Here is a 21,351-nt window from a genome sequence, read left to right as displayed (position 1 = left end):
GTTTTTCCCTTTCTCCCTATTTGTTGTGGCCAATGGTAGTTCATTCAATTTGAAAGACAGGTATTTTCTCTATTCCCTAAACAATGTAGGCTCATACAAGTTATGTTATGTAACAGTTTGTACCATTTATTCTGATGTTTCTGTACATCAAAAGCTAAACATTACTTTAGTCATATACTTTAGTCAAAGTTCAGCGGTGCAATATTTTCCACAAATGCTAATTACTTTTGGTTACAGACCAATTGTGTTTGGTGAAATAATACACTATGAAATTGTTGATAATGCAGACAGGTCAGATATACAGGTTAGGACAAGAGGATTCTAAAATCCCATGAATGTCTCTATAAATGCAAAAGGATTATAAACAATGGGACTAGCAATCTATTGTACCTCATTGCTAGCAATGCGAGTGAACATGACTGGAAGTGAATGTTAGCAGTACAGAAAGTTTGTCATCAAACTTGGAAAATAACCACAATCGTAGTACATTTCAGCTAACTACTCATCAAACACATAGCATAACTGTTTTACTGTCATTCTATTAATTCAAACGTTTAAATTATCTACGTTTCAAATGATCTACAGTCACTTTACTACTTGATTTCCTGGCCACTGGTCACATTTTTTTATGCTAATCCTGTAGGCGCTGGTCCAATGAAATTGTTTATTTTCTAACACTGCTGCATGGAATTATTACATTGTCCTAACCTGTATATTTTCGACCTAGCAAATAAGCATATATGATATACATTGGAATGTTGGAATGTTCTAGAATCTGGACTCAGGGACCCCCTGGAATGGAACCTTCCAATGGAGTGTATATGGCTGAGGAGGGTCTCTGGGGGTGAGGAGAGCACTGGGTCGGGGGCCCTGATGTTATAGAGCTGGATGATGAAGAGGATGAGACGCATGAAGAGGATGAGCGTGGTGCCTGGTACCTGGGAATAAAGAAGAGGGAATACATGTTACATATTCAGCTGGCAACTTGAGTGTCTTATATGGATCCTTTCATATGGAATTGTTTTAACTGCAACGAAGATTGTCACAAAAATGCTGTCCCAAGAGTAGGCCTAACATAGCAAATATAGTTGTACATCTATTCTGTTTTGTAGAAACGTGTCAGAAATCAAATTACGATATGCATGGTTCTAAACGCTGCCAATTATTAGTAAAGTAGATAGGACAAATCACCCAACAGTTAATCAGCAAATACTGAAGGAACTCTGAGTGTCCTCCTCTACAGTTTTAAATCATCAGGTTACTACAGGTAACTCACCAGGTTATTATAGGTACTGTAACTCACCAGGTTACTACAGGTACTGTAACTCACCAGGTTATTACAGGTACTGTAACTCACCAGGTTACTACAGGTACTGTAACTCACCAGGTTATTACAGGTACTGTAACTCACCAGGTTCCTACAGGTACTGTAACTCACCAGGTTATTACAGGTACTGTAACTCACCAGGTTACTACAGGTACTGTAACTCACCAGGTTATTACAGGTACTGTAACTCACCAGGTTACTACAGGTACTGTAACTCACCAGGTTATTACAGGTACTGTAACTCACCAGGTTACTACAGGTACTGTAACTCACCAGGTTACTACAGGTACTGTAACTCACCAGGTTATTACAGGTACTGTAACTCACCAGGTTACTACAGGTACTGTAACTCACCAGGTTACTACAGGTACTGTAACTCACCAGGTTATTACAGGTACTGTAACTCACCAGGTTACTACAGGTACTGTAACTCACCAGGTTACTACAGGTACTGTAACTCACCAGGTTACTACAGGTACTGTAACTCACCAGGTTATTACAGGTACTGTAACTCACCAGGTTACTACAGGTACTGTAACTCACCAGGTTATTACAGGTACTGTAACTCACCAGGTTATTACAGGTACTGTAACTCACCAGGTTATTACAGGTACTGTAACTCACCAGGTTACTACAGGTACTGTAACTCACCAGGTTATTACAGGTACTGTAACTCACCAGGTTACTACAGGTACTGTAACTCACCAGGTTATTATAGGTACTGTAACTCACCAGGTTACTACAGGTACTGTAACTCACCAGGTTATTACAGGTACTGTAACTCACCAGGTTACTACAGGTACTGTAACTCACCAGGTTATTACAGGTACTGTAACTCACCAGGTTACTACAGGTACTGTAACTCACCAGGTTCCTACAGGTACTGTAACTCACCAGGTTATTACAGGTACTGTAACTCACCAGGTTACTACAGGTACTGTAACTCACCAGGTTATTACAGGTACTGTAACTCACCAGGTTACTACAGGTACTGTAACTCACCAGGTTATTACAGGTACTGTAACTCACCAGGTTACTATATGTACTGTAACTCACCAGGTTATTATAGGTACTGTAACTCACCAGGTTATTACAGGTACTGTAACTCACCAGGTTATTACAGGTACTGTAACTCACCAGGTTACTACAGGTACTGTAACTCACCAGGTTATTACAGGTACTGTAACTCACCAGGTTATTACAGGTACTGTAACTCACCAGGTTATTACAGGTACTGTAACTCACCAGGTTATTACAGGTACTGTAACTCACCAGGTTACTACAGGTACTGTAACTCACCAGGTTACTACAGGTACTGTAACTCACCAGGTTATTACAGGTACTGTAACTCACCAGGTTACTACAGGTACTGTAACTCACCAGGTTATTACAGGTACTGTAACTCACCAGGTTACTACAGGTACTGTAACTCACCAGGTTATTACAGGTACTGTAACTCACCAGGTTACTACAGGTACTGTAACTCACCAGGTTCCTACAGGTACTGTAACTCACCAGGTTACTACAGGTACTGTAACTCACCAGGTTCCTACAGGTACTGTAACTCGCCAGGTTCCTACAGGTACTGTAACTCACCAGGATCGTGACTTCCGGACCCTTCCTGATGCAGTGGTCCTGTCCCTGAATGGGACGTTGGCTAGCAGGTCTCTCCTGGGACTGCCGTGACCTCCAAAGTTCTGTTCCAGGTGTGCTCCGTTAAGGTTGAGGTTGTACATGCTGGGTGGGCTCATATCTAGCTCCAGGAGCATCACATTCTCAGCCTACAGAAATAATGAATGAGCGCGAAAGAGAGAGGGAGTTTAATATAATGAACAATGACGATGGAAACCATCTGCAATTGATGATAAATAAATGTGTGGAAAGTGATTTCTTAACACTAATCAGTTCAGTATGTCAATGGCCCTCAATTAGTTTGGAATGACACAATTTCATGTGTACCACATCTAAACCTGCATCACTATACTGAGAGCTTTACCTTTTCTAAAAAAATACATATTTGTGTGTTTTTGGAGTCTGTTCATGTTTTTTTAGGGGCCCCATACTCCACAACGAGGATGAGGAAGTGATTTGCCGTTTGGGGTAAGATTCTCAAAAACAAGTGAAATCAAAAAAAGGTGCCCTTCTATAACATTCCATTTACATAAGACGTTTAGATTCGGTTGTAAAAAAAGAAAACTTTTCCTTTATGTTCAATCTCAGATATGAAAAATGTACCATGGATTAAAAAAAACAAGTATCAACCCACCCGGTATCGACATGGAGCTCCTGCTGTGACAGCCATCTGTGCATATTGGCTGATTGGTCTCTTGTATCCCACCACAGACGTGGGCCTTCGCTTCACCTGTTGGGACGATTTACTGCAATAAGATGTGCAAGGGAGGAAAATCTAGTTTAGGAGTTCGTTTAGGAGTGCAAAGAAAATAATAGACAGTATCTTAACGTGACAAAGTAACTTCGATTTCATAAACATGTGAAACAAGGAAATAATTGACCCTGTACCATTGATTCTGTACCGATACCCCCTGTATATAACCTCGCTATTGTTATTTTACTGCTGCTGTTTAATTATTTGTTACTTAAATTTTTTAATTTAGCACTTTTTTTCTCTTAACTTCTTAAAGCATTGTTGGTTAAGGGCTTGTAAGTAAGCATTTCACTGTAAAGGGCTACACCTGTTGTATTCGGTGCATGTGACAAATACAAATTTGATTTGGATTTGAATCAAATTGTGACCCTCATCAGTGACATTATTGTAACTGGCTTTGCAGAGCTGTCCTTCTAGCACCACAATGTTTGCCCTGACCACCTATACCTTTATGCAGTGGCTGGCCGATTAGCAGGGCTGTCCTTCCAGCACCAGTCAATAATATATTTGCTACCATTGCAATACTTAATACTTAATGAATATTAAGCTCATAAGACTAGTATAGAATAGTATAGACTAGCGTAGACTATGTGAACTCACTGACCTTTCGGAAGGAACGAAGGGCCTAAACCTCCACTGGTCCTCGTCACTGTCAAAGTGAAGCCGGTTCATAATTTTGTTCTTATCTTTGGGAGGGATGAAATTCTCAATTAAGAGATACCTGCAGGTAACACATAAAACAATATTATGAAAAGTGAACCAATTGGAGTAGTGTGTTTGTGTGTGTCTGTGTGATTATACGTTGTTAAAACTCACTTGAACTTGAGTTCTCTGGTGAGTTCATTCTGTGTCTGCTCAAGCTCCTGTCTAGTAACTACATGCTCATCAATGACATCCCCAATCTCTGCCTTCACCAACTGCAGCTTGGCATACAACTGGATCAACAAGTTAGGAAACACAATGGGAGAGCACAACCATTAAATGTTAATATCCTAATCAAAATAACCAGAAATTAGGGAAAAGGGTTTTGTATCAGAACACTGTCTAAAATCCCTTTATATTAAACATAATAATGATAATGATCCCTGATGGGCTTTAGGGATATGGAAGGTTGGAGTCAATTCCATTTAAATTCCAGTCAATTCAGATTTACACTGAAATGTAAATTATCTTCAATGCTTTTCAATTAGGACAATTTGGAATTGGAGTTTGGTTTACTTTCTGGATTGACTGGAATTGAAATGGAATAGACCCCAACCCTGCTGGTTAGTAATCCATCTTACCCTCTTTAGCTTCTTGGTCTTGAGATCCACCTCCTGCTGCAGAGAGGAGAAGGTCTCTCTCAGCTCTCCCGTCTCCTCATCCTGAGCCATCACCTGCTGCTGGATCTCTCTCTCCCGTCTTATCTAAATACAAATAAAAATTACTTGTATTTTCCAGTGTGGGAACTTCCTTTGTGTAGTCGTGTTTCACAATAAAGTGAGGACTAGCCTGCACGCAAACAATACAACATTTTGTTTTTCATATCATAGCCGCACTCCAAGGTGCTGACCAAAATCTAAGATACGTAAACACAGAGATACTAAACAATGAATAAACCTGCATGTACAGTACCAGTCAAAAGTTTGGACACCTACTCATTCAAGGGTTTTTCTTAATTTTTACTATTTTCTACATAGACTAAGACATCAAAACTATGAAATAACACGTATAGAATCATGTAGTAACCAAAAAAGTGTTAAACAAATCTAAGTATATTTTATATTCTTCAAAGTAGCCAAGCTTTGCTTTTGATGTCTTTCTACAATGTAGAAAATAGTAAAAAATAAAGAAAAACCCTTGAATGAGTAGGTGTGTCCAAACATTTGACTGGTACTGTACATTGAGAAACATGAAATAATATTGAATTACCACTTTCATCAGGGTCATCAGACACAGCACTATTTGTGTTATAGTAGAGTGATAGCCTAGTTGTTTTTTGCCTTCTCCATGACTCCCTCAATCTATCAAATGAACATACCCTATTGGTTTGTAGACGATCGCTCACCTGTTCTGCAATCTCTTGCCTCTTCAATTCCAGCATCTTCTGTTGCTCATTAGTGTGGTCAATAATGTTCTTTCCCCCAGCCAATATTTTGCTCTCCATTGCCTGGAGAGAAAGACACATGGCCATATGGATGGCTGATTATTGGAAGGACGGACGCTCTGTATCACCAATAAATAATGTATCATATTAAACATATCAAAATGCACATTATTGTCTCATACAGAAACAGAGAAAATAATGTATTGTCACCTTATATTTCTCAATAATCTTTTCCATAGCTTCCTGTTCCTTCTGCATGTCGTCCATCATCCTTTCCTTTTCCATCTGTTCTTTTTCACCAAATGGCTTCCATTTCTCTCTGGCCCCTGGGCTGCTATGGGTGCTGGTGGGAAAAGCCTTTTTGGGGCTATCATCCACAGATCTATGTATCGGTATTCTGGAGGTTACAGTTTTTTGGGGACTGGCCTCTACAGAGTTATCCATGGAGTTGAATCTCTCTACCCCCTTTTCATCCTCTTCTATCATCTTGCTTTCTTCTTCTTCCTTTATATAGTATTCCTCATTCCGCTTCCATTCTGCTTCCAGTGCCTTCCACAGCTCTGCATCCCTTTCTCTGTGGGCTACATCCTCAACAATCATACTTTTAGTCAGCCTTCTGCTATTCCTCCTTCTCCTCCTCTCCTTCGCCAGCGTCCCTCGCTCCTCCAGCTGGGCCTTCAGGCGGGCAATCTCCTCCTGGAACTCTCTCAGCAGAGCATCCTTTGGATCCTCATTGATTTTGGGTTTGTTCTTTATATTTTTGGCTCGGTTTGCGTACCGTAGGGTGGTCAGGGATTCTTCATAGTGCTTGGACGCTGGTCCCAGAGTGGCTACCATGACTGTCTTAGCATTGCCACCCAGTGAATCCTGGAGTAGACGGGTCAGTTTAGAGTCCCTGTAAGGGATGTGGGTGCTCTTCCCATCCACCAGAGCTGAGATGACATTACCCAGTGCTGAGAGGGACAGGTTGATTTTAGTGGCCTCTTTCAGGCGCTCCCCTTTAGCACCCGTCTTGCTCTGGCGTTCGCTGCCAGCCAGGTCAACCATGTTCAGCTTCCCAACCCGTATGTGGTCCTCTCCATCTGCACCTTTCTCACTGCACTCCACCGTGATCATGAAGATGGCATGGGACCGCGAGCTGCGTTCGTTCATATTGGTGAACCCCACAGACCTGGACTCATCTCCTATGTTCATGACATGTTCGAGCTCCATCACATTCTTGGTGACAACCGAAGACAGATCTTTGACATAAACCCCTGAATCTGGGTTCTCTTTGAGATCTAGTTTCTTGTTGTCTTTACATAACAGATCCCTGACCTCCTCCCGATAGATCTCTAGATAGGATGCCCTCACTAAATATTGCTGATTCTGAGACCTGGAGATCTGTGTAAAAATGTGGTTAAATGAATTTGGGATGATCCCTCTTTCATTGTCTGTGGGCATACCTAGCATCGTGTATGTTTTACCTGTCCCAGTCTGTCCATATGCGAATATTGTACCATTGAATCCCTGTAACACGGAATCTACAAGAGGTCTGACGGTATCGTCATAAATATCGCTCTGTTTCGACTCAAAGTCGTAGACCGCATCAAAGGTGAACGATTTCATGACTTCTTCAGGTGACGCCCTCGGGTTCCTCAATGTGATCTGGCCCAGTTTTGAATTCACATCCAATATGTTATCGTTGTCCATAGTCTCCTCTCTCCTGTTAAAAGGGCGGCATCGCACCACTACCTTTACTGCCTCGCACGGTTTCGGTCTCGACATATTTATTCCTTTGATCCTTGACCATAAAAATTGATTTCTCCGCAACACAATTAAAAGCCACTGTATCTGTCGTTAATCGCGCATCATGACTCATGTTGCCCCTCTTTCTCGAAGCATCCTCCGCCGAGCGGTACCCAGGTAAGCCAATTCATAGCTCTCGCAGAAAATGGTAACATTCTGTACTTGGGCACACCTAATCACACGGACATAGCCTATACCACGTAGACTACATGTACTTCCTCCGACTGATGAATATCCTTGATCCTGGCAACGATAACTGTCTCCACCCTTAATCCGCACGCACCGCACCAAGGCTACATGATACAAAGGATGCTGCGCCACCACTGCTAGAAAACACTGCCGTCAGCCAGCCAGCCCACATCCCCAGTACACACCCTTCTCTCTGCTGCAGACAATAGGAACAAGGCATGTGACCAACAAAACGAATTGGATTAAAGCGAAACCTTGTAAACAGGTGTAGCCTAATGCAATTATTTAATACATGTGATTTAATAGGCATAACAAATTAACCGATTAGCACAAAATGTTCATTAATTGAAAACAAAGAATATACATAAGGCATGTGAATGTACTTCAATATCATTATTTATTAATTTACTGGCTCTAAATATGACATACATCACTACCCAAACCATGGCATAAAGACCAAAAAAAAATCATAAATGTAAAAAAAAAAAGAAAAGAAACATTCACCTCAGATGAATAAACATGACTGAACAGCCCAAGACTGGTCACTTATGAAAGCTGAAATGGCACCCTATGTAGTGATCCTGGTCAAAAGGAGTCCACTTTTGAGATGAAGACATGGATTTAAATTTACATTGAGAAGACTAGGATTGCCAGTTGGGTCTACACCTGCCTCAGATGGATATTACAGCAGAATATTATAAAAAAAAGGGAACTTTCAAATCATGTTAAAACATAAAAATAAAAAAAACACCCCTCAAAAAAAGAACTGTTAGTTATGAACTTGAAACATTTTGTGATTTGTAAAAACAGGCCCCTCATGATTTCTCTTCTGCAAACTTTAAAGAAATAAGCACTGAGCTTAAGTTAACAGACAAATACACAGCCTAGGCACATTCTAATGGCAGCCTGCTATTAGATGGTATCAGTAGATGATGAAAGTCACTTGTGGAATCGCTTGTTGGAGTCCTTGGCGTGATCCAGCAGTAGCTGACAGGGGGTGAAGTGGTTGCCATAAACCTCCTCATACCTCCTCATCTTCTCTACTAGCTTATCGGCACCGAAGGTATCCACAAACCGGAAAGGACCTGAACAGAGAAGGTTAAAAACGTTTGTAGGATTCAATCTTTCAAAAGGACAAATAATGGATAGCACGATTTCGGATAGCTGTCTAAAATACCGAAATTCGATAAATCAAATTTAGTCAAGTCCGGTTCCACAAACTGGAATGGACTAAACAAGGAAGTTGAAAGAAAAGTCCTAATTGTAGCACAACAAAAAGGCTGTGCCGGCTGTTAAACCTGAAAAGAGTTCAGCAACGCATGCAATGTCATTAGAGCCGTTTATGCTTATGTCATGTGATCATCCTGTATGTGTGGCTGGCTCAGCTGGTAAAAGGTCATGGGTTCAATTTCCACAGGGATTAGATACATAGCAAAAATGTATGCAGTCACTACACTGTAAGTGGCATATAGTATTAGACCAGTGGAGGCTGAAGGGAGGACAGCTCATAATAAAATGGCCAGAATGGAGTAAATGGAATCAAACATGGTTTTCATGTTTGATGCCATTCCATCCACTCCATTCTAACCATTATTTTGAGCCGTCTAGAAAAGGAACATTTAAGCTCCACTGCTGATTTTCATTCTTGTCCTTTAGTCAGGGACCAACTTAGACCTGGAACACTGGTTGGTGCAATTCATTATAGAACAGCAACCCAGCAGTACTCCGTCCAGACCTCCAGACTCATTTGAATACCCTTGCTATAGAGTTAATCCCTACCTCCAAGGCAGGGGGGGAATCCCAGTCCGAACACAGCGCCTATATCTCCCTCTACAGGGCCGTTCAGGATCCCCTCCTGCAGACACATCACTGCCTCGTTCACAAACCGCGAGACCAGACGGTACTGGACATCAGAGTCTGAAGACCTGGAGAAAAAAGACCCAGACGGTTAAGTGGTGGTGTGGAGAGTAGATGATCCTGTGTGGCTCAGTTGGTAAGAGGGTTGAGCTAGCAAATGCCATTCCCACTGGGATCACACACAAAACATGTATGCATTCACTGTACTGCAAGTCACTTTACAGCAAGTCAATTTAGAGGAGACATTTCCACAGTGGTTGCGACTTACACTGAAGGGTTTGGTGTCAACTTGAATTTTTCCAGGAGGTCGTCAATATCGGGGTTGACATCTTTGCTTTTGAGTCCTGGCGTATACACGTAGCAGCCCTTTCCTGATTTGCGGCCTGTTGATGGAAAAAACATCTAATTGGGTATCAGATAAAAACCAATGAGGATCATGCGCTTCCCATTACATCATTTTTCTCCCAAAATTTCCTTGATTCTTCACATACTCTCCTTCTCAAACCTCATTGGTGGAGAAGTTCCAAAGTTCCGCCCCTCTTACCTTCTCCAATGTATTAAGAAAGCAAGATGAAGGGATGCAAGAAATCGAGGGAAGTTTAAAACATTTAGAAAGAGTCTTTGTCTCAAAGTCCTACAAACAAGAATTTACCCTTGAATCCTCTCTCCACCATGGTCTTCAGCACGTCAACGTTTCCACCGCCGAACCTGGAGCCGAATGCTTTGCCGAGGTCCTCAGCCACATGGGCAGCCACGTCAATGCCCACCTCATCAGCCAGTGTAGCTGCACCCACTGGGAACCCAAAACCTGTGGTCAGGGCATCCAGCTTCTTGGGGTTAACACCCTCCTGAGAACACACACACACACAGAGCACAGAAATACAGGTACATTATTTGAGTTTTTTGGAGACAATACCCACGCCATTCCAACATTGTAGATGAAGAGACAGTGTATGTGACAACACTAACCTGTAGTACTCGCACTGCCTCAGCTAACATAGGAGCCAGACACCTGGTGGTGTAGAACCCAGGTCCATCCTACAAACAAGCACAAGTTATTATAGGCCCATGAAAAGCACTACAGTATACACTATATCAAACTCATGTATTAGTGTCGTTATGTTAATCAACAAGCTAAGGGAGAACATGGGAAGTGGGCACTGAGCAGAAGCGCGTGCACTCACTCCAACAACGATGATGACTTTCCCCTGCTTCAGGCCTACAGCAACAGCAGAGGCAGTGGTGTCTTTAGAGGTCTTATCGGTCGTGATGATCTCCAACAGCTGCATCTTGTCCACTGGAGAGAAGTAGTGCATACCAATAACCTACAGGAATAGAAAATACAACTCTATTTATTGCAATGGCTCCAGTTATACAGGCAAAACTACTCGGTGGCCTTGTGGTTAGTGTCCACCCAGAGATTGGGGGACAGGAGGACCTGCCTTCTCTCTGCTTGGCACTCCGTATTAAAGGGATTTTGGCAATGAGGCACTTCATCTACTGCCCCAGAGTCAGATTAACTAGTGGATAAATGTTTGTCTCGGGGGTGTCCAGTATGAAGGAAGTTAGAGGAAGTTTTGCGAGCCAATGCTAACTAGCATTAGCACAATGGCGAAGTCTACAGATATCTGCTAACAGATACCATAGACTTCCAGTCATTATGCTAACCCTAGTTAGCAATTGCGCTAGCTAGCAACTTTCTTCAAACTGCCTGCATAGACATAAAAATGTTATCGACCAGTTCACCCAACTCTGGGGAAATAGACAAAATCCCAAAGTATCCCTTTAAGGAGGTGATTGGGGGGTAAGGCCCTGAAACAGACTAGCATCCTGTCCAGGAGGTGTACTTGTACATCAAGCTGCCTCACGTGACAGAAACAGGAGATTGGCTGCTGCCTCTATGGGATGTTCTGGCTTGGACATGGCTTACTTATACAGAGACAATAACCAGCCCAAAGCACACAAAACATGTAGCCTGAGAGGTTATTGTGGACAAGGGATTCTAGTGAGTGGTTTGAATCTGGCTTGAAGGAGCAATAAGGCCTTTTTTAACAGGAATGTTAATCCCATTGAACTCTTACTAAACCTACCTTTTCTGGCCTCATGCTAGCAGCAGCAATATCTTTGATGGGGAGAGCAGACGTGTTGGTGGCAAATATACAGTGAGGTGGAATCACCTGTAATCAGAAAAAAAAGTTAATTTAGAACAATGTTTTCCAATAAGAAACACTTATTTTAGTTTTGTATTAGAAAAAGCTTTGTTGTGTGCCGTAATTTTAAAATTCTGCACTACTTACAGCTTCCACCTCCTTGATGACTCTGTGTTTGATGTTGATGTCCTCAAACACAGCTTCGATGACCATGTCAGCCTTCTCAAAACCACTGTAGTCCAACTGGCCAGTTAAACTGGACAGTGTGGAGTCCCTCTCAAATGACGTGATGGCCTTCTTTTTGATTTTGTCATTGAGGCTGGTGATGAAAGTGGGGGCAGGTTTAATCTCTGTACTAGCTACCCAATCAACATTTATGTTAAGTCTGTCGAGAGAGATTAGGGCAGGTTCAACAATATTTAGTTTCTTCTTTATCAACAACTCCAGCTATGCTTTAAGGGTCAGATCCCCAGACACAGATTAAGCCTAGTCCTGGACTAAAATGCAATCTCTTAATCTGTAGGAAACCGTTCCTAGGAGTTTAACCCCCAATATGCCAGACAACCAGGAGATTGTGTAGCTGAAATAGTCAATAGCTAATTAGTGGTGCGCTATTCGTCTTTCTGTATAGACCGACAGCAACTTCTGGTGCTTCATTATATATTCTGATTGACTGGCTTGTTCTTGTTTCAGGAAACTAAATAATACATTAAATCAGATAATATATCTGGCCATTACAACAAATTAAAGACTTCTGACCAAATACATAGTTACTGCACCATGCCTTTGTAGGGCAGTAATGCGCTCTGGTAAACCCACCCTTTGTAGACCTGCTGCTGACCCCTGCTCAACCCTTCCACGGTGGTGTCCTTCAGGACAGTGTGGATGCCCTTGTCCACAGTCACCTGGGCAATGCCTGCACCCATCAGACCTGCCCCCAAGATAGCCAGGTTCCTGGTGGATGCAGAATGAAGAAACAGGCTGTTACAATAGAATGGAATTATTGTCCACCAAGGATTCCCACCCCCCAAATCATTGTTTGTACCATATCTCCAGTTACAAGGTTAACGTCATGACCTCTCTAATAATGAAATCAGCATAAGTGGTTTGATCTTCAAGAAACTCTGAATCATGTGACAGGTATTACAATATTTGTAATAAGGTTAGCATTTTTCACTGATTGAAACATGAAAATAGCCATTTAACTGGTTTTGGGTCAAAGGTCATCACTTACTTGACCGGTCTCTCAGGGACTCCAAAGCGGTTCTTCTTGCATGCCACTTGGCCATGGTAAAGTCCAATCAGGGCATGTGATTCAGAAGTCATTGCCAGTTTGCCAAAGTTCTGTAAAGAATGAATAAGAAAGATAAAACAGTGACGGAAAGAAACCATGTTCCATACAAAACCATTACATTTACTGATAAGCATATGATTCAGAAATTTATTTAACTCAATGTATACTCTCTGACCTGTGCTTCTGCCAAATAGCCAGAATCTGGGCCCTGTTCCAAGCCAGTCTTCACACTCTGAGGGAGAGAGTGGAACAAATATTAATATTTTTCAATAGAACCATGAGAAAGAAGTTTCATCTGGAGCTCTGTGTCCATTTTTTGCAAAATTGCTGCCAATTCATATACTTCACTCACTAAAAATCATCATTAAAATGGATAAGTAGATTTGTCAAAGTCCTACCTCAATGATTTTCAAGGGGGCAGGATACAGTCCCTTGCTCATCTTCATGACTTTGCCATTAACATTTTTGTAGATCTGTTGCCGCACAAACGCAATGCCCATTACGTAGTCTTGGACTTCTGCAGAGGAAGGAGAGAAAAACAAAATCCCCAAAAAGGTTGTGTACATGCATAAAAACAAGGACTGAAAGTGTGATGTAACATATTGTAAAAGGTTGAAAAACAACAAACATGAGAAGCTTACAATTCTAAACCTGCCTTCATATTAAATATATAGTAGAGTCTGTTTTTTTGCACTATACCAAGAGCACTGTATATCTATCTACATGGTACTGGCCTCTAATACGCAAATACTTACTCTGCATCATGCCTTTCTTCTTGGTGAGAGAGATCTTCTTGTGGACAATTCCTCTGGCACACTGTATGGCAACCTCCTCCAGGTACTCAATGGTCCTCTCCTCTGGACTCTTCAATCCAGGTCCTGGAATATCAAAGAGAGGGCTCAATAAGCAGCAGTTAAGACACCTTCACTGACGGTATCTAACCTGGAAACAATTTCCAGCTATTGGAATCTCAGAACATTCTATGAATACTGGTATGCTCTTATCAGTAACTTTGATTGATTATAATATTGATTGCATTAGTGCAGTGGTTACTATACCTAGTGGGTCCACTAGCTGATGGACCAGACCCATCTTCTTGGCTTTGTCTGCCTTGATGTTTCTTCCTGTCAGCATCATGTCAAAGGCACCAGGAATACCAACCTGAAGACAACATATTTTACACTACTAAGACAGCATTCCGTTTATTTTTAACTGCTGACAACAAATCAAGAAAATTAAACACTACTACTACAACAGGCAAAGAGTGCTGCAAATCAGATCAATGTATTAAAAAAAATACTGTAGCATTATGCAGTACAGTCAGTGTACATACTGTAGTGACTTAGTTTCACTCGACCAATATCACTGAAACACAACACTGACCAAAAATAAACACAACATGTAGGGTTGGTCCTGTGTTTCATGAGCCAAAAGAAAAGATCCCAGAAATGTCACAAATTGTGTGCATCTCTGTTAGTGAGCATTACTCCTATGCCAAGTTCCAGCCACCTGACAGGTGTAGCATATCAAGAAGCTGATTAAACAGGTGCACCTTGTGCGGGCGACAATAAAAGGCAACTAGAATGTGCAGTTTCACACGACACAATGTCACAGATGTCTCAAGTTGAGGGAGCGTGCAATTGGCCTGCTGACTGCAGGAATGTCCACCAGAGCTGTTACCAGAGAATTGAATGTTAATTTCTCTACCACAAACCAACTCGAACGTCGTTTTAGATCATTTGGCAGTACGTCCAACCGGCCTCACAAAACCTCAGACCACGTGTAACCAGGCCTGCCCAAGACCTCCACAGCAGTCTTCACCTGCAGGATCGTCTGAGACCAGCCAGCCAGACAGCTGATGAAACTGTGGGTTTGCACAACCAAATAATTTCTGTACAACCTATCAGAAACCATCTCAGAGAAGCTCATCTGCGTGCTCGTCATCCTCACCAGGGTGTTGACCTGAATGCAGTTCGGCGTCGTAACAGACTTCAGTAGGCAAATGCTCACCTTCAATGGTACACTGGCACGCTGGAGAAATGTGCTCTTCACGGGTGAATCCCGGTTTCAACTGTACCGGGCAGATAGTGCGTATACAGTCGTGTGGGCGAGCAGTTTACTGACGTCAATGTTGTGAACCACGGTTGTGGTGTTATGGTATAGGCAGGCATAAGCTACGGACAACGAACACAATTGCATTTTAACGGTGGCAATTTGAATGTACAGAGATACCGTGACGAGATCCTGAGGCCCCATTGTTGTGCCATTCATCCCCCACCATCACCTCATGTTTCAGCATGATAATGCACAGCCCCATGCCACAAAGATATTTTACTGTGCTGTTCAGGTAGGGTTTCTGAACGTATAAAGTATTTTCCCCAGATACTGACCATCTTAGGGAGTCTCTGTGTTCCTCCAGCTCCAGGTAGAAGACCAAGCATCACCTCAGGGGTTCCCAGCACGGTCTTCTTACTCTTAGTAGCAACTCTGTACTGGCAGGCGATGGCAAACTAAAGACAATACATTGAAACAAAACGTTAAGAAAATCAATAACTTTGAAAGAAAGGAAGTCAAATGTCTTGTTGCCCGAGATTATTTTGTAATTTGTTACGATACTGAGTAATACTAGACAAGGTAAAATTGTGGGACTTGCTTTAGCTCTTTAAAAGTATTTTTTTGTGGTAGTGGAAGAAGTGTTCGGATTATAGATTTGAAAAGCAGACTAAGATGCCATATATTGTAGGGAAAGTGGTCAACATTTTAACACAAAATGTGAAGGGATATTTTGGCAATGAAGCCCTTTACTTACCCCGAGTTAGATGAACTCGTGGATACCTTGTGTGCAGTTTGAAGGAAGTTGCTTGCTAGATGTTACCATAGACATCAGGTCATTGTGCTAATGCTAGTTAGCATTGGCTCACGAAACTACCTCCAACTTCCTTCATACAGGATGCAGAGACATAACAATGGTATCCACAAGTTGATCTGACTCTGGGGAAATAAAGGGCTTCATTGCCTAATTCCTGAAGTATGGCTTTAAAAAAAAGTAGCCCTTTAAAAGGTTAGATTAAATGTAGTTGATGCAGTTACTAAAACTGCTGTATCTTTTGATCGGTAGAATATATTTCTGTTCCGATTTAAGATTTGAATAGCAGAGAAGTAGACCAAGATGTCATGCCCTCTAAGTATTTGTCTACGTTGTTGGAAAGTGGTCAGAAGCCGGTGTCAATCACAATAGGCCTTTTCACATTGCTTTGTCCTTAGCCCCAGGCTGTCCTTAGCCCCAGGCTGTCCTTAGCCCCAGGCTGTCCTTAGCCCCAGGCTGTCCTTAGCCCCAGGCTGTCCTTAGCCCCAGGCTAGGCTATGAATCCTTGGCAATTTGCTGAGGCAATATTACAGCAACATTTTAAAATTATGTTTCTAACGGAGTAGCATGCCAAATAAAAAGTTTATAGTATGACAAAGATTTAAACTGGGACGTTTGCAGTTGCAAGTCGCTTAGAATAGTATTTTTTCAATAATGATGATGTATTAGTGTAAATGAAGTAATTTTGTTCACCTCTAAGCCTCCTCCTAAGCAGGAGCCGTTGATGGCCGCAACAATGGGCTTGGGCGATTTCTCAATCCTCTCAAACATCTTCTGTCCCTCCTGAGATAGCTTTGTGACCTCCTCGGAGGTGTTACAGGCCTGGATCATGCTGCAAAGGAGAGACATGGAAATTAGGACCCTAGAACACCCAAACCTTGCATAGTGGTGAAATGCACTACGCTAGACTGATATGCAACATTGAGAATCATGTAAACCTGAACTAGGTTCTACTTTCTAATCTGAGTACAGCATTTTAATTACACAGCATGTAAGCCAAGGTGGCACCAAATATTATCATTTATATATTTATATCATATAATGTGAAAGGTGTGACTGACTTGATGTCAGCTCCTGCAATGAAGCAGCCAGGCTTGGAAGAGATGAGGACAGCACTCTGGACTGCATCGTTGGCCAAGACCTCATCAAATACTTCTATCATCTCATTTTGCATCCGGACCGACAGAGTGTTGACCTGCAAAAACATAGATAGACATACAATACTGGGGCCTCCTGAGTGGTGCAGCGGTCTAACACGGAACCCAAACCGGCTGCGTGCGTGCGCCATCGTGCATACATTTATTTTGTCCCCTTACACCAAACGCGATCACGAAACCCAGGTTAAAATATCAAAACAAACTCTGAACCAATGACAATTTGGGGACAAGTCAAAAAGCATTAAACATGTATGGCAATTTAGCTAGGTAGCTTGTTGTTGCTAGCTAATTTGTCCAGGGATATAAACATTGAGTTGTTATTTTACCTGAAATGCACAAGGTCTTCTACTTCGACAATTAATCCACACATAAAACGGCCAACCAAAGCGTTTCTAGTCATCTCTCCTCCTTCCAGGCTTTTTCATCTTTGAACTTATATGGTGATTGGCATCTACACTTTTACCACGACAGTCCGGCAAAACATTTCATCTTTCAATCCCCCATGTGGGTATAACCAATGAGGAAATGGCACGTGGGTACATGCTTCTATAAACCAATGAGGAGATGGGAGAGGCGGGACTTTCCTGCGCGATCTGCGTCAGAAATAGAAAGGAGTTCTATTTTAGCCCTTGGCATCGCAGACGCCCGTTGGCGTGCGAGAGCAGTGGGGGTGCAATAATTGAATAAAATTGATTTCTAAATGTATTTTGCGACGCACGGGAAATGTCTGGTCTGGTCAGCATGTAAGGCGCTGCAGTGCTTGAGGGGTCACTACAGACCCGGGTTCAATCCCATAGGGCAGTTTAAAAAGGGATTTATAAATACATTTGATAGATTGAAATTTGATTGGTACTGTATATGGAAAATGTATTTTTAAATACATTACCTTAGAATTTGGGTCATTCATCCGAATGACCGCCACATCCTCTTTCACTTCATAGTTGACATGGGTTCGGGCTAAGAAGAAAGAGAGATCAAATGAACTCCATACTTCTATTTTATAATCAAGTTATTATCACAAGTAGTCGTTCAACTTACCTGACATGGCAAGGGCAACTGAAAAGGTACGGCATGAGATACCTAAAAATACAAAATAAGAAGAGGGTTAATGTTAACTAAATTCAACACATTAGCTACTGATAAGGAGCTAGCTAGCAAAAACTAGCTAAGGTTGAGGGGGTGTGTCTCTGTAGGGAGTGAAATATTTAGGCCACGCTTTATTTATTCTAGGCCTGGGGCTGCAACAGATAACTCATGGGGGGGGGGGGGGGGGGGGGGGGGGTTTGTCTGACCTCAAAGACAGACACTGAACTTCCACCTAGATTCCCAGTCTACACAGCAAATTAGACAATGACAACTGGAAGCATCTAATGTAAAGTGTAGATTTATCAAGAAAACAATTAAATTGAATGGAAAGTTTGATTTTAGCGATGAGTGGGTGTTCATATCTAGCCATCTAGACTAACGTTAACTAAGTTATTTAACTTAATTCATGTGACGTAGCTAGTTTGCTCACTCGGTGAAAGTTCACTCGCATCGGTTAACTGCTAACTATCTAGCCATGTGTTAATGAATTACAAATAAGGACCTAAAGCCAGATGTGTGTACCAGTAAAGTTGCGTTGCTAAATTAGTTAGTAAACTGTGTTAGCTAGCTACCGGTAGACTTCTGACAGCTAAGTTAATGTTTGCTAGCCAAGTTAGCTGCACCATTAGCATTAGCTAGCATCTCAGACAGTAGAAAGGCGCCGGTTTACAAAATGTGGCTGAACAATCGAATAACATTTGACTTTGGCATCAATTACACACACTTCAACACAATTTTACCTGAGAGGACATATCTCCTTGCTGTAATTCTGGACAGCGCACCCAGGGCTCGAACACCAGCCATTTTAGGAGGTCAAGAACACCGAAACAACCTGACTGCTGACAACCAGTGATTTATAGATACACTAGTTGACTAATAAGGGGGCGCAGTGTTAAAGACACCGTGCCTCCATCTTGGCACTCCCCCACGTTGTAAAAAAAATAATTTGGAAGCTATAGAAATGCATTTCTTAATTTCTACTTTCGTTTTTGACACATTTATTTTTTTACAGACACATTCATCCATACTTTGAAATTATATTATGTGAGCTGAACATAAATATATATATAAGCATTTTCCTTTAAGTATATATTTTTAGAAATGAATAATGTTACTGTCCCCACTACAACAACAAAAATAGCTAAATACATTTATTTTTTGTCTTTGAAACATTTAATTAAAATACTGTAGAATTCCATTCGTTCCCATGGACGACTGCTTCTACCGGGGAGTGACAATATGGCCGACCGGTGGCTTCAATCCAGGGTTTATATACTTCAACGCCGACAACCGAAAGACATGCGGGAGCACATGACAGAAGTGTGGGGGGGATCAATAGCGAGAAATAAATATTTATAGCGTATTTATACGCAGTAACAAAGTTTATGGGGAAAATGTATGGCGTTTTTTTTAGATAGTCTTCATCAGCTAACATCACTTTTTGTGAATTTTGAAGAATTTATGTAATGAAGAAAAACATGAAGCACATAAATGCTTCCTAATTAATAATGTCATGTTAAATGGCTTCTATTATCTCATAAAACGAAACGTATAAAACCTCTGTTAACCTCAGACCTTATTTTCGGCGTTTATTCCAAAACCATATCCATTCCCCATATTTTTTTTAAATAGGGACGATGAACGAACCGGAGCTAATTTATTTCCGGGTTTTTTGAACTACAAACTGTCGAGCTCTTATGATCCGTACATAATCCAATAATTTATAAATACACTAGATGACCAATAGGGGGCACTGTGTTGAAGCCACCGCGCCTTTGTCTTGGCACTCCCTCACCATTGAAAATCATATTTTGGAAGCTATAGAAATGCATTTATTAATGTCTACATTCATTTTTCAACGCGTATACTATTAAAGACACCTTAATGCATACTTTTAAATTATATTATATGAGATAAACATACAGATAAAACATGAAATAATATACAAAAACATTTGCCTTGTTCACATTAGCAGTTTGAAGTGACTCATATCCAATTTTTTGGCATATCCGATTTGTATCTGTTATTTTTCTGGAAGTCTGAACAGCATAAAGCCACAATGAATCGGATATCTCAAGCCACATTTCAAACCACCTTACAAATCTTATCCCTGGCCATGCGACTTGTGTCTGAATGGTCAAATCTGCCCTCAAGTGTTTTTTGGAGTGTTATTTGGCATATCTTGTTGCTTGCTAGTTACTCTGTTGACAGTTTGACAAGAACATGAAGTGGTAGCTAAGTAGCTTGTTAATTGTTTACAAACAAATGCATAAATGTGCTAGAAAGCTAAATAGCTACCTACTGTAGCTAGTTGAATGCTGTGGCTAGCTTAAAATGACTTGTTTTGAAAGTTGGATCATCTTATCCTTTGAGGCTTTAAATGTGTTCTTACACTACGATTTTGAACATTCACAGCAACTGGGAAATGACCATGGTAGGCATTGTTGTCATATAGCTGCTACATAACTCCTTAGTGAGTTAATTTTTTTTAAAGCAAAACTGATTTGAGCCTTACATAGCAATACATAGTATCAGCAATCAAGGGTTAAAATGTACATCGTTGGACAAAAATAAAGTCTGCTGAGGCCCTAGCAGACAGGCGAGACGTAAAATTATTTATATTGTCAGAAAAATGTGTATCATTTTGACACTTGTAGCTGATATGTGCAACAAATCATGAACGGTTATGAAAAATGTAACATTCATCATTTCACCTCATTTCAATAATTTTGAAGGGGCATGTTTTGAAGGGGCATGTTGGACCTATCCTTACAATAATAGGTATTTTCTAATAGAATGCTGTGAAAGACACTAGGACTCAGTGTTGTCTTTATACTCAGTGGGCCACTATGGTGATTATGTCAAGTTTTGATCCTTGAGCATAGACACACATTCCTACCTGTTGTATGTGTCGAACTGCTTTGCTTTATCTTGGCCAGGTCGCAGTTGCAAATGAGAACTTGTTCTCAACTAGCCTACCTGGTTAAATAAAGGTGAAATAAATCAAATAAATAAATACTCACAGATAGAAACAGGTACAATTTGTACAGAACAGAGTTGAATATTTTCAAACTGTTGCTTAGCAAGTGTTAAAGTGATAACAGTTTAAGAAAATAAGGAGGTATTTAGTCCTTGCCTCTTGGGTTATGCGTGTGTGTGTGAGTA

General features: G+C 41.2%; 2 protein-coding genes across 2 annotated transcripts; both read right to left on the bottom strand.

Annotated features, from left to right (window-relative positions):
* Nucleotides 1-105: 105 nt before the first annotated feature.
* On the bottom strand, nt 106-8,005 carry LOC110505840 (kinesin-like protein KIF3B). Its single transcript, XM_021585297.2, has 8 exons — nt 6,010-8,005; nt 5,761-5,862; nt 4,997-5,119; nt 4,530-4,648; nt 4,318-4,434; nt 3,594-3,705; nt 2,924-3,108; nt 106-938 (listed from the first exon to the last, which is right to left on the bottom strand). The coding sequence occupies exons 1-8, from the start codon at nt 7,564-7,566 to the stop codon at nt 782-784; spliced, it is 2,472 nt and encodes an 823-aa protein (XP_021440972.1). The 5' UTR covers nt 7,567-8,005; the 3' UTR covers nt 106-781.
* A 145-nt stretch (nt 8,006-8,150) lies between these two features.
* On the bottom strand, nt 8,151-19,078 carry LOC110505842 (hydroxyacyl-CoA dehydrogenase trifunctional multienzyme complex subunit alpha). The gene is made up of 20 exons (XM_021585298.2): nt 18,927-19,078; nt 18,139-18,180; nt 17,987-18,057; nt 17,005-17,138; nt 16,637-16,775; nt 15,468-15,587; nt 14,136-14,238; nt 13,833-13,955; nt 13,476-13,594; nt 13,253-13,309; nt 13,018-13,127; nt 12,603-12,737; nt 11,931-12,102; nt 11,724-11,810; nt 10,818-10,958; nt 10,603-10,671; nt 10,286-10,481; nt 9,902-10,016; nt 9,556-9,701; nt 8,151-8,861 (listed from the first exon to the last, which is right to left on the bottom strand). The coding sequence occupies exons 1-20, from the start codon at nt 18,988-18,990 to the stop codon at nt 8,716-8,718; spliced, it is 2,289 nt and encodes a 762-aa protein (XP_021440973.2). The 5' UTR covers nt 18,991-19,078; the 3' UTR covers nt 8,151-8,715.
* Between the last annotated feature and the right edge of the window lie 2,273 nt (nt 19,079-21,351).

This window comes from Oncorhynchus mykiss, chromosome 25 (genome assembly GCF_013265735.2).
Source record: "Oncorhynchus mykiss isolate Arlee chromosome 25, USDA_OmykA_1.1, whole genome shotgun sequence".
In the NCBI taxonomy this organism is placed as follows: domain Eukaryota; kingdom Metazoa; phylum Chordata; class Actinopteri; order Salmoniformes; family Salmonidae; genus Oncorhynchus; species Oncorhynchus mykiss.
The sequence above is the reverse complement of the archived record's forward strand: the minus strand, read 5'-3'. Positions and strand labels throughout refer to the sequence as shown.